Source organism: Mirounga angustirostris, unplaced genomic scaffold (genome assembly GCF_029215605.1).
Source record: "Mirounga angustirostris isolate CCGP_5_RB_7025 unplaced genomic scaffold, mMirAng1.0.hap1 SCAF_1, whole genome shotgun sequence".
NCBI lineage: Eukaryota > Metazoa > Chordata > Mammalia > Carnivora > Phocidae > Mirounga > Mirounga angustirostris.
Genome location: NW_026991709.1, coordinates 207,351,012 through 207,363,400, shown reverse-complemented (window position 1 = coordinate 207,363,400; position 12,389 = coordinate 207,351,012). Strand labels below are relative to the sequence as shown.

Below are 12,389 nucleotides of genomic sequence, written 5' to 3'. Positions count from 1 at the left end.
CGTGGGGTGACTTAAGTGTCTGTGTTTGTAAACAAGGATCGCGGTTCCACGAGTGGCGTGGAGCATTACGATTCAATGCAAACCTCCCTGCGGACAACTGCCGCTTCCCACTGGGCTCAGACAGGTAACCCCAGACCATTTGTCACACGCGCAAGCTCGCAAACGGTCGGATCAGGAGCCCCGGCGGTGCAGAGGAGGCCCCACGTTGCTCTGCCGTCGCCTGTCCTGCTGGGATGTGCACTGGTCGTCGGAGTCCTAGGAGGGACGCCGGGGGACCCAGGGAACCTAGAAATGGTGAGTGGTGAGCATGCTCCCTGGGGTGCCCAGAAGACCGGGGTCTGATGCGCGGGTTTGACACGGCCTGAACGGGCGGTGGCGGGACCCCCGTCCCATCATCTGCCGAGTCTGCGGAGCCGAGTGAGTCCCGGTTGGCGCCGCTCGGACCTCAGTCCCCTCCGGCGCGCGGGGTGCGGGCTGGGCGGGCAGCCGGGACCCCGGCGTCCTGTCCCATCCCTGCGCGCGGCCGCGTCTGCCCGGATCGTGCGGTGACCCTGGGGAGGGTCGTCAGGGGACAGTCGTGACTCGGTCTCCGGGGTTCGTCCGCGGGAGGTGCTGTGGACTGTGGGGTCCCCAGTCTCTCCTTTCTGCCGAGGGGCACACATTTTCTCCTGAGTGTTTCCGATTTTGGGACGCAGAGGGTCAAATCCACGACCCTGTCCCCCAGCCTGTCCTTTCCTTGGACTGGCAATAAATCTCTAAATTCCCAGATGTCTCCCCACCGTCCCAGGAGCCAATTTCCCCTCTCGGATTCAGAGCATCGTCGATTTTTTTGTCCTTTGTGGTGCATTTCAAACAGTCCCAATCTTTTGTTGATCCTTTTCCCACAGTCAGTGGATGACTCTCTTTAAACAGGTTTGCTTTTTGTCTGTAGATATTTTACTTGAGAGAAACGAGGAGAATAATCATCTGGAACTACGTTGTATGAAATCCTTGTGCTTCTCCCCCCAGGATTTTTCCTGGACACAGACATCCTGTGGGAAGTCTCTACGTGGAAGTTCGTCTTTGTAACTTTCCCGGTGACCTGTGCTGTCAACGCTGACCCAACCTGAGTTATAAGATTTATTTCCTTTTGGGGTGCCTGGGTGGCTCAGTCGGTTAAGCGGCTGCCTTCGGCTCAGGTCATGATCCTGGAGTCCCGGGATCGAGTCCCGCATCGGGCTCCCTGCTCAGTGGGGCGCCTGCTTCTCCCTCTCCTGCTCTCTGTATCTCATTCTCTCTCTCTCAAATAAATACATAAAAAATCTTAAAAAAAAAAATTTATTTCCTTTTTTTTTTTTAAGATTTTTTATGTATTTATTTGAGAGGGAGAGAGAGAGAGCACACAGAGTGAAGGGGAACATAAATAGGGAGGAGGGGCAGAGGGAGAGGGAGAAGCAGACTCCCTGCTGAACAGGGAGTCCAATGTGGGGCTCGATCCCAGGACCCCGAGATCATGACCTGAGCCAAAGGCACAGGATTAACCCAGTGAGCCACCCAGGCACCCCTGAGTTATAAGATTAACTTTAGTCTCAGCTTTTCAATAAACAAAAATTTATTTAATCACAACTTGAAACAGTGTAAAGCATTTCCAAAGAGGCAAATAGTGAATTTCAGGGGGAAAAAAATTCCAAGATTACATTGCATGTATTAAATATTATTTATCTCCCTTTATTCTTCCTTTGATCCTGTTGGTAACTATTCTGAGGTCAGAATAGTTGGGTGAATTCAAAAGGATTTAAAGGGTTTAGATTTGCAGATTTAAGTGTTCATGTATGATGAACAGTGTGTAAAAATTTTCTCCCAATGGAAATAATAGTGTGACTTATTTTTCCCTTCAGAATGCAATAGATACTTGGGGGTTTTCCTGTTGAGTAAGCAAAGTGCCTTACAATTTTCTTCCCTCTTTCTACATAAATTGTGGTGGATTGTTCAAACGCTGGGTTTGTGTTGTTTAAAATAACGCTCATCATGGGGCCCCTGGGTGGCCCAGTCCGTTGAGTGTTTGACTCTTGGTTTTGGCTCAGGTCAGGATCTCAGGGTCCCAGGATCAAACCCCTCGTGGGGGCTCTGCACTCAGCGCGGAGACTGCTTGTCCTTCTCCCTCTCCTTGTGCCCCTCCCCACTATCTAAAATAAATAAATAAATAAAAATTTAAAAAATAACACTCGTCATATGACTCTTGATCTTGGGGTTCTGAGTTCCAGCCCCACGTTGGATGTAGAGATTACTTAAAATTAAAATCTCAAAAAATAAAATAACGTTCATGGTCCAAAACAATTCCAGGGGAGGGTGGAGCCGAAGCCTCAGGGCTCTCAGCTAAGGCCCCCCAACTTGAGCCTGGAGAGGGAAGTACTTGAAGGCCCAGTTGTTCTTCCTGAGGAAGCCTCCCCCTGCAGGTGTCCTACCTGCTCACACCCACCTGAGAAGGAACCCTTTATAGGGAGAAGCTACCGAGCCCCCGGGCGGCTGGGGATGCACCTGTAGGGGTGGGGTGGGGGTGGGAGGACACCTATGCCTTTTCTGAAGTTGCCGCTGAGGTTCCCTTAAGCCTCATAATGCCCATGGGTTAGAATAGGGGAACTCGGGGTGTAAATTGTTTACACGGAAAAGTCTGAAAGTTCTGTGTTCCGGATTAGGGTCAGTGATGGGGGAGGTTATTTGGGGCAGAAGCTTGAACTAAATCCTTTTTTTTTTTTGGGCGCCTGGGTGGCTCAGTTGGTTGAGCGACTGCCTTCGGCTCAGGTCATGATCCTGGAGTCCCTGGATCGAGTCCGCATCGGGCTCCCTGCTCGGTGGGGAGTCTGCTTCTCCCTCTAACCCTACCCCCTCTTGCGCTCTCTCTCAAATAAATAAATAAATAAATAAAATCTTTAAAAAAATTAAAAAAAATCCTTTTTTTTTTTTTTAGATATTTATTTATTTGTTTGTTTGTTTGTCAGAGAGAGCACGAGGAGGGGAAGCAGCTCGCGGAGGCGGAGGGAGAAGCAGGCTCCCCTCCAAGCAAGGAAGGAGGGAGCGGTTCCCTTATGCCCCGGGGAGGGGACGGTGTGCGGGGCTCCCAGGGTTCATTCCCGTGGCTGCTCAGGCGCCCCTACCCTCCCTCACCAGGGACTGACCCACTCCAGGGCATCTGCCCCCATCAGGAGAACGTAGAATGTGGAACCTTCTGAATGTGGCTTTCCTTCTGTCCTAGGGGAAGCACGCTGCTGATCTGTGCTGAGTCCAATGTTTGTTTCCTGGATTTCTTTCCTTTTTTTTTTTTTTTTTTTAAGATTTTATTTGTCAGAGAGAGAGAAAAAAAAAGAGAGAACAAGCAGGTGGAGCAGAAGGCAGAGGGGGAAGCAGAGTCCCTGTTGAGCAAGAAGCCTGATTCGGGGCTTGATCCCAGGACCCTGGGATCATGACCTGAGCCGAAGGCAGACGCTTAACCGACTGAGCCTCTCAGGCTTCCCTCCTGGCTTCCTTTCCTGATAAATAGTGCAGCCCTTTGGCTCTGGTTTCCCTCAGCACTTGGGCTGCTAAACTGTAAGTTGATTGAGAGATAGGGTATGGGGAAAGCTAGAAAATTAGGGAAACCAAATAGAATTTGCGTTCCATTTAAGCAAGAGAACCTCAAGATGGGAGATCAATGTATTTAAGTTCTCGGGTACATACTGCATTTTGGGATCAGTTTTTGTTCCTATGTGTCTCTAGAGAATACGGACACTGACTCCTGTTTGGGTTTCTTTTTATAAAATCAAGCAATTGTGAATGCAGGTTTTTCTTCCCCGCGTTATTCCTCGCAATAAGCAGTCAGGCTTTGTATTTTTGGGTGTTTGAGTGCTGACAGCTTACGCCTCACCCCGCCGTCTGTGCCACACCCCCCGTTCCTGCCGCCTGTGCTCCCAGCTAGAGGAGCTGGTCTCCTCTCCCACCCCCAACACACAGTGAACACCCAGCCAGCTCTCCTTGCTTGCTTGCTTGCTTTCTTTTTCTTTTCTTTTATTTATTTGAGAGAGAGCACAAGTGGGGAGGATAGGGAGAAGCAGGCTCCCCACCAAGCAGGGAGTCCGATGCAGGGCTCCATCCCAGGACCCTGAGATCATGATCTGAGTCGAAGGCAGAGGCTTAACCGACTGAGCCACCCAGGCGCCCCTCCTTCCTTGCTTACTTTCTGAAGCCATTTCCGAGGTGCTTGAGAGGCTTGCCTACCTTCCCCGATACTTCTGTGAGTCCTAAGCCTCTTGCTACCCTCTGAGCGTGTGTGATGGGGTGGGGTGTTCACTGTCATTGATCTCAACATTTGAAAGACTCCTGTGCAGGTGACCATAATTACTGGCACCGTGAGCCACGTCCAGGCGTGACTGCTATGCTGTGGGTCTGCTTCTCTTGCTCTGACTTGCTCAGCTGCTCTGATGCTTGATGGCGGCATGTTCCGCGGGTGCTCGGGGCTGGGGAGCTCGTGCTGTGACCTGTACTGCCCCGTGTCGCATGTGTGACCCTCCCAAGCCTCAGTTCTGTGTTCGGCCGGCCAGAGTCGGCAGTTTACAGAAGCCCTAGGCATGTGAGAGCAGGAGTGTTAGATCGAGGCCCTCCTTCAGGTGGTCCCCGGCTGATGTGTTTGCTGGTTTCTCTCTGTGTTAGGGTGATGCTGTGACAGAGGGTGGGGTGGCAGAGAGGACTCTATCCTGTGCAAGAGGGGGGCCCACTGGGTGGTCACTCCTGAGATAGTCATTTACGTAGAGAGAGAGAAGGTCAAAGGCAGCCAGCAGATGGCAGGCTGGGTCCACACTCCTGCTCTCGGGAAGCTCGTCAGGACCCTCAGTCCCTCTGAGGCCACGGCCTCTGCTGCAGCAAAGATCCGGAGCCTGAGCTCCAGGGGGCGACACTCATGGTCTCCACCGCCCCCCCCCCCCCGCCCCCTGGGGCACAGCAAAGGGATTAGTTCAAAGCTGACATAAGCCCATGGTCCGTAAACCCAGTAAAGCCACTGGTTGTCATGGGAGAGGCTCCTAACCCTGATGCAGTGGTTTGAGGAGGAAAAATGTATAAATACCAGGGTAGAGAGGACACCTGCTCCCCTGAAGTATAGACAAAGAAAACAAAACAGGGACGGTCAAGGGTAAGGAACTAATAGATAAAATACGGAAACAAAAGACCACAATTTGACCAAATTGTAAATCCGGCAGATAAAAGTACACTGCTTGGCTTTTAGCCTCTACAACATAAATTCTGGATTAATTTTGCTACCTGGCATAATGCACTAATTCAGAAACCTTCAGTTAATCAATACTAGGTCTTGGGGCGCCTGGGTGGCTCAGTCGTTAAGCGTCCGCCTTCGGCTCAGGTCAGGATCCCAGGGTCCTGGGATCGAGCCCCGCATCGGGCTCCCTGCTCGGCGGGAAGCCTGCTTCTCCCTCTCCCACTCCCCCTGCCTGTGTTCCCTCTCTCACTGTCTCTGTCAAATAAATAAATAAAATCTTAAAAAAAAAAAACAGTCCAACTCTTGAGATCCAGCCTGTGTCTGGCTCTGTGATGAGCCTGGAGGCTACTTAATATTCTCTGTCCCCCCCCCCCGGATAAAATTAAAATACTAGGTCTTAAATTACAGGTATAGCTGGGATCCCGCTCCATTTAAGCAGGGTAGCCTGGATGATCTCAGGGCTGTTACTGACTAGTATATAGGGGACAAATAGAGCAGTTTCTCCTTGACCATCAGAAGTATGGTCCTCTGTAAACCCCCATGGTCACAGCACCCATTGTCCTAAAATATCCCATAGTGAGCTGGGAAGCTCTGAACAAATGATTCATAAACTAAAATTAAGGTAAGCCATTGCCACTTACAAATAATCTTGAAAAAGATGGGACCCCATGAACCTTATCCTTCAAATAAAGCGACTAATCTGGCCCAGTGGAAATTGCACAGGCCCTTGAAGGATTGAAACCATATACAAAGCCTATTGAGTGAAGGGTTAATTATTCCCCATGCCTCTCCTCTGAACAGCTGAATTTGGCCTGTTAAATCTGGAACGAACAGGGACGCCTGGGTGGCTCAGTTGGTTAAGCGTCTCAAGTCATGATCCCGGGGGTCCTGGGATCAAGCCCCGCGTCGGGCTCCCTGCTCAGCGGGGAGCCTGCTTCTCCCTCTCCCACTGCTGCTCCTCTTCCTTGTGCTCTGTCAAATAAATAAATAAAATCTCTTAAAAAAATAAAATCTGGTACAACTCCACGAAGAGGCTTTGGAGAGAACCAAGCTGGGTCTGTAAGTGATCTCACACGAGATGGCCCACATATTTATGCAAAGGTCACGTGCTTGTATCCTATCACTCTGTAAACATCCTTACCACCTGAACAGTAGACATGTTTTATTGGGGAAATGATTCTTCTCTGTTACTATGCTTCTGCACCAGTAGGTTGGTTTAGTAATAAATAAATATGTGAGGCCTTTTGTTTGAAAAAAAAACTATATCGGTTACATCTAAGTTTAAAAAATAAAATAGAACATTTGGGGGGGGAAATGCCTGAACTTTTATGAAGGTGATAATATTGACTTAGAATGTATGAATGCTGGGGCGCCTGGGTGGCTCAGTCATTAAGCATCTGCCTTCGGCTCAGGTCATGATCCCAGGGTCCTGGGATCGAGCCCCGCATCAGGCTCCCTGCTCCGCGGGAAGCCTGCTTCTCTCCCTCTCCCACTCCCCCTGCTTGTGTTCCTTCTCTTGCTGTGTCTCACTCTGTCAAATAAATAAATAAAATCTTTAAAAAAACAAAAAAGAATGTATGAACCCTACAAGCTGACATGAACATTCATAATTACGATACGACATGTTAACATGTCCCCAGAGGAAATAAGAAACATATTTCTTAGCATAGGAAGACATGGAAAACAGATATTTCCAAGGAAAAAATATAGAAATATTCATTAGGGGAAAACATGCACATACTTTTAATCACACAGACTCCAACTTAATTGAGCACATACTGAGGGATGACACTCAGCTATGAAACACCCAGAATCTGCCCGTTATGAGGAAGGTGTCACTTGTCACAGGGAAGGACTGGGTCACACAGCAGGCACTGCACGGTGCAGTAGGAGAAGGAACTCCCACACAGTTCTTGTGGACTGCACCAGGGAGCTGTCATGGCAGAGAGAGGAACACAAGTCACTAGTGGTATTAAGAGAACAAGGTGTTTACTATACAAATTAGAGCTTATATAAATATGACCTAGAGAAGAGGGGAGCAGCGCTTCAGAGAACATTCTCAACCACGACTGTATAAATCTGTTTCCTGGTGGACACATGACGGCTTGCAGGAAATCCAAACTGTGCTGGGTCTTCAAAGTTGAACTGTGGTGGGGGCTTTACTACAATTTTTACATTGATGGGGTTTCTCTCCAGTGTGAGTTTTTCCATGTTTGTGATGCCCTGGGAGAAGTGAATGTTGGTTTTTTTTTTTTTTTTTTTAAGATTATTTATTTATTTGAGAGAGAGAATGAGAGAGAGAGAGAGCATGAGAGGGGGGAGGGTCAGAGGGAGAAGCAGACCCCCCGCTGAGCAGGGAGCCCGATGTGGGACTTGATCCCGGGACTCCAGGATCATGACCTGAGCCGAAGGCAGTCACCGAACCAACTGAGCCACCCAGGTGCCCAAGCAAATGCCTTCTTACACGCCTTACCTTTATAAGGTCCATCTCCAGTGTGGATTACCACGTGTGACTGAACACCTGAAGGATAAGTGAAGGCTTTCGCACATTCATAGAGTTTCCATTCATAGAGTTTCATTTCAGTGTGAGTTCTTTCATGTTTTTGACCATCATGGTGACTGCTGAAGGCCTCACCACATAGTTTACACTCACAGGTTTCTCCCCGCTATGACTTCTTTCATGTTTCCCAAGGAAACTGGGATAACAGAAAGCTTTACCACATTCCTACGTTCACGAGGTTTCTTCCCATTATGTATTCTTTTATGTTTTTCAAGGCATCTGGGAGAAAGGAAGGCTTTACCACATTCCTTATATTCATAGGGCACTGTGTGCCCCGTTCATGTCTTTGGTTTTTGTTGTTGTTTTTTTTAAAGACTTTTTATTTAGTCATTTATTTGAGAGAGAGAGAGAGAGAGAGAGAGAAAGCATGTGCAAGCAGGGCTGGGGGAGAGGTGGAGGGAGAGAGACAGAGAATCTCAAGCACACTCCGCCCTCAGTGCAGAGCTCGATGTGGGGCTTGACCTCATGACTGCGAGATCATGACCTGAGCCAAAACGAAGAACGGTCGCTTAACTGACTGAGCTACCCAGGCACCCCCGGTTCATGGCTTTGAAAGGATCTGGGACACCTGACGGCTTTCTCACACTCCTTATACTTATAAAATCCATCTTCATTTTGCTTGATCATGTATCTTCGAAATTTGGTGAAAGAATGAATGCAAGGCTTTCCCATTTTCCTTACATTCATAGGGTTTCTCCCCATTATGACTTCTCTCATGTTTACGTAAATTACTTGAGTAACTGAAGGTTTTACCACATTTTGTACATTCCTTAGGCTTTTTGGCACTGTGTATCCTTTCGTGTATTCGAAAGGACCTGAGACAACTGAAAGCTTTACCACATTGCTTACATTCACTAGGTTTCTCTCCAATATGAGTCCTTTCATGTTTACGTAAGTTACTTGAATAAAGGTTTTACTACATTTTGTACACTTGTAGGGCTTTTCCCCACTGTGTGCCCTTTCATGAATTTGAAAGTAATTGTGACAAATAAAAGCTTTCCCACAGTGTTTACATTCATAGGGCCTCTGTCCGGTGTGTGTCCTTTCATGCATTCGAATGGATTGGCGATGCTTGAAGGATTTCCCACATTCCTTACATTTATAAGGCTTCTCTTCACATTCCTGATACTCATATGGTTTGTGGCCAATGTGAGATCTCATGTGCTTGTTAAAGGATGAATGACACATGAAGACTTGTCCACACAAAGTGCATTTACGTAGCTTTATTCCAGTAGGACTTTTCTTCTTCTGATTATGATATGGAATCTGGCTGAAGGTTTTTCCACATTGACAACCTTGTTTTCTTTTACAGAGTCTTTCTACTGTATGTCTGCTGGAAAAAATGAGACGCATATTATTATTAGCTTATATATTAATAATTTTATATTAATAATTGTAAAAATGACTTTTTAAACTATTTTCAAGGAAAGTATTGGTTTCCTATCATTTCTTTTTTTTTTTTTTAAGATTTTATTTATTTATTTGAGAGAGAGAGAATGAGAGAGAGCACATGAGAGGGGGGAGGGTCGGAGGGAGAAGCAGACTCCCTGCAGAGCAGGGAGCCCGATGTGGGACTCGATCCAGGGACTCCAGGATCGTGACCTGAGCCGAAGGCAGTCGCTTAACCAACTGAGCCACCCAGGCGCCCCTCCTATCATTTCTGATTGAGAGTGAATATACAGCAGTTCCCTCCCCTCATCTGCAATTTCACTTTCTATGGTTTCAGTTTTCTGTGGCGAACCACAGTCCAGAAGCAGATGATCCTTCTGATACATGGTCAGAGGATCAACAGTAACCTGATGCTATATAACAATGCCTAAGTCATTCACCTCACTTCTCATTGTGTAGGCATTTTATCATCACATCATCATAAGATGGTGAGTGTAGTACAAGTTTTAAAAGATTTTATTTATTTATTTATTTGAGAAAGAGGGAGAGGAGAGAGTACGCAAGCTGTGGGGGGACGGGGAGCAGAGGAGGAGAGAGAGGGAGAGGGAAAGAATCTTAAGCAGACTCCATGCTCAGCACGGAGCCCAATGCAGGGTTCCATCTCACATCCCTGAGATCATGACCTGAGCAGAAATCAAGAGTCGGATGCTTAACTGACTGACCCACCCAGGTGCCCCTAGGTCATATTTGATAAAAATTTTGATGAAAATATTCTAAGAATCTACAAATTTGAAGCGGGGCTGATTTGCTTTACTTGCTTTTTTAAAAATTTCATGACATCTCTAGATTCGCTCCTGGGACCTTGCTTTCTCACGTGAGTGGGACTCACCTCAGATTCGTCCCAGAATTTTCATCCTGATCTTCATTGTCATGGTCTTCCCATTTTTCTTCTAAAATGCACAGTAGCGGGCGCCTGGTTCAGTCGGTTGGGCATCTGCCTTTGGCTCGGGTCATGGTCCCAGGGTCCTGGGGGTCCCTGGGGTCCCATGAGTCCCTGAGTCCTGCATCAGGCTCCCTGCTCAGCATGGAGTCTGCTTGTCCCTCTCCCTCTGCCCCTCCCCCTGCTTGTTCTCTCTCTCAAATAAATAGATAAAATCTTTTAAAAAAACAAAATACACAGCTTTCTGCCGTACAAATTATAAAAATTTATTTATTTATTTATTTTTAGAGAGGGATGGGGGGGCAGAGGGTGAGGAAGAGAATCTTTTTTTTTTTTAGATTTTTATTTATTTATTTATTTGACAGAGAGAGACACAGTGAGAGAGGGAACATAAGCAGGGGGAATGGGAGAGGGAGAAGCAGGCTTCCCACTGAGCAGGAGCCCAATGCGGGGCTCGATCCTAGGACCCTGGGATCATGACCTGAGCCGAAGGCAGATGCTTAACGACTGAGCCACCCAGGTGCCCCAGGGAGAGAGAGAATCTTTTTTTTTTTTTTTAAGATTTTATTTATTTATTTGATAGAGAGAGACACAGAGAGAGCGCGAACACAAGCAGGGGGAGTGGGAGAGGGAGAAGCAGGCTCCCTGCTGAACAGGAAGCCCAATGTGGAGCTTGATCCCAGGACCCTGGGATCAGGACCTGAGCCAAAGGCAGACGCTTAACGACTGAGCCACCCAGGTGCCCCAGGAAGAGAGAGAATCTCCACGCCCAGCACAGAGCCCGATGTGGGTATCGATCTAACAACCCTGAGATCATGACCTGAGTCGAAATCTCATATAAATTATAGTAAATATAATTATTAAGTATATTTATATATTAAATATATAATAATTACTAAATTATAATTTAATAAATTATAAAATTTTATTAAAAATTGTTAGATTCTAGGTCCATGAATATGGACCTATGACCATGCCTTGTTTATTCACTAACATATTCCCTTTCCACATTTCACCTCTCGAAACAGCCCTCATGAGCAAGTCACACTGGTTCTCTAATGGACTCGTAATTAAGAATGTTGTCACCCTCACCTATTGAGGCCAGGTTCCTGAGGGTTTCCTGCATCACATCTCTGTAGAGTTTCTTCTGGGATGGATTCAGAAGAGCCCACTCCTCCAGGGTGAAGTTCACAGTCACATCCTCAAAGGCCACTGAGTCCTGAAACATCCCATGCATGTGTACAGGAGGATGGGTGAGACAGCACTGGAGATCTCTACTCAATTCGTAAGAAATTCACATAGGACTTCGATTTCTCAACATCTATTCTATGACTGGGTCATCAGACTCTTCCTCTCTGGTCACACCCATTTCCTCATGAATTTAACAGCATCATGAACAAGTGGGATTTACCGCTACATTTTTTTTTTTAAGATTTTATTTATTTATTTGAGACAGAGAGAATGAGAGAGAGAGAGCACATGAGAGGGGGGAGGGTCCAAGGGAGAAGCAGACTCCCTGCCGAGCAGGGAGCCCAATGCGGGACTCGATCCCGGGACTCCAGGATCATGACCTGAGCCGAAGGCAGTCGCTTAACCAACTGAGCCACCCAGGCGCCCTTACCGCTACATTTTTATTGTGATCACTTCAACTCTTCATCAGTCTCTACTGTCAGGTACAGAACAACTTGGAGAAATTATAGTCAAATAAAATTAATATTTCCATTTTATTTTTTAAAAATTTTATTATTATTTTTTAAGATTTTATTTATTTGTCAGAGAGATAGAGAGCGCACAAGCAGGGGGAGGGGCAGAGGGAGAAGGTTTCCCGCTGAGCAGGGAGCCCAATGCAGGGCTGGATCCCAGGGTCCTGGGATCATGACCTGAGCTGAAGGCAGATGCTTAACTGACTGAGCCACCCAAGCGTCCCAATATTTCCATTTTAAGTACATCAAAACCTTGAAAGACAAAGTCTTCCATCTCCTCCTTTAATACCACCATATCATAAAGCACTTCATGAAGCACAGCACCATATATGATTGAAGTGTTGTTTTTGGTTTTTTTTACGTCTTTGAAGACTTAGATATCTTTTTTTTTTTTTAAAGATTTTATTTATTTATTTGACAGAGGGAGACACAGCGAGAGAGGGAACACAAGCAGGGGGAGTGGGAGAGGGAGAAGCAGGGCTCCCCTGGAACAGGGAGCGCGATGCGGGGCTCAATCCCAGGAGCCGAAGGCAGACACTTAATGGCTGAGCCACCCAGGTGCCCCTGAAGTGTTTT

At 47.0% G+C, this 12,389-nt stretch overlaps 1 protein-coding gene across 1 annotated transcript; it reads right to left on the bottom strand.

Annotated features, from left to right (window-relative positions):
* Window positions 1-8,391: 8,391 nt before the first annotated feature.
* On the bottom strand, window positions 8,392-12,108 carry LOC135364609 (putative zinc finger protein 833). The gene is given in 4 exon segments (XM_064593489.1): window positions 8,392-8,669; window positions 8,672-9,111; window positions 11,203-11,311; window positions 12,066-12,108. Coding segments are annotated over 4 exon segments (870 nt in total).
* Between the last annotated feature and the right edge of the window lie 281 nt (window positions 12,109-12,389).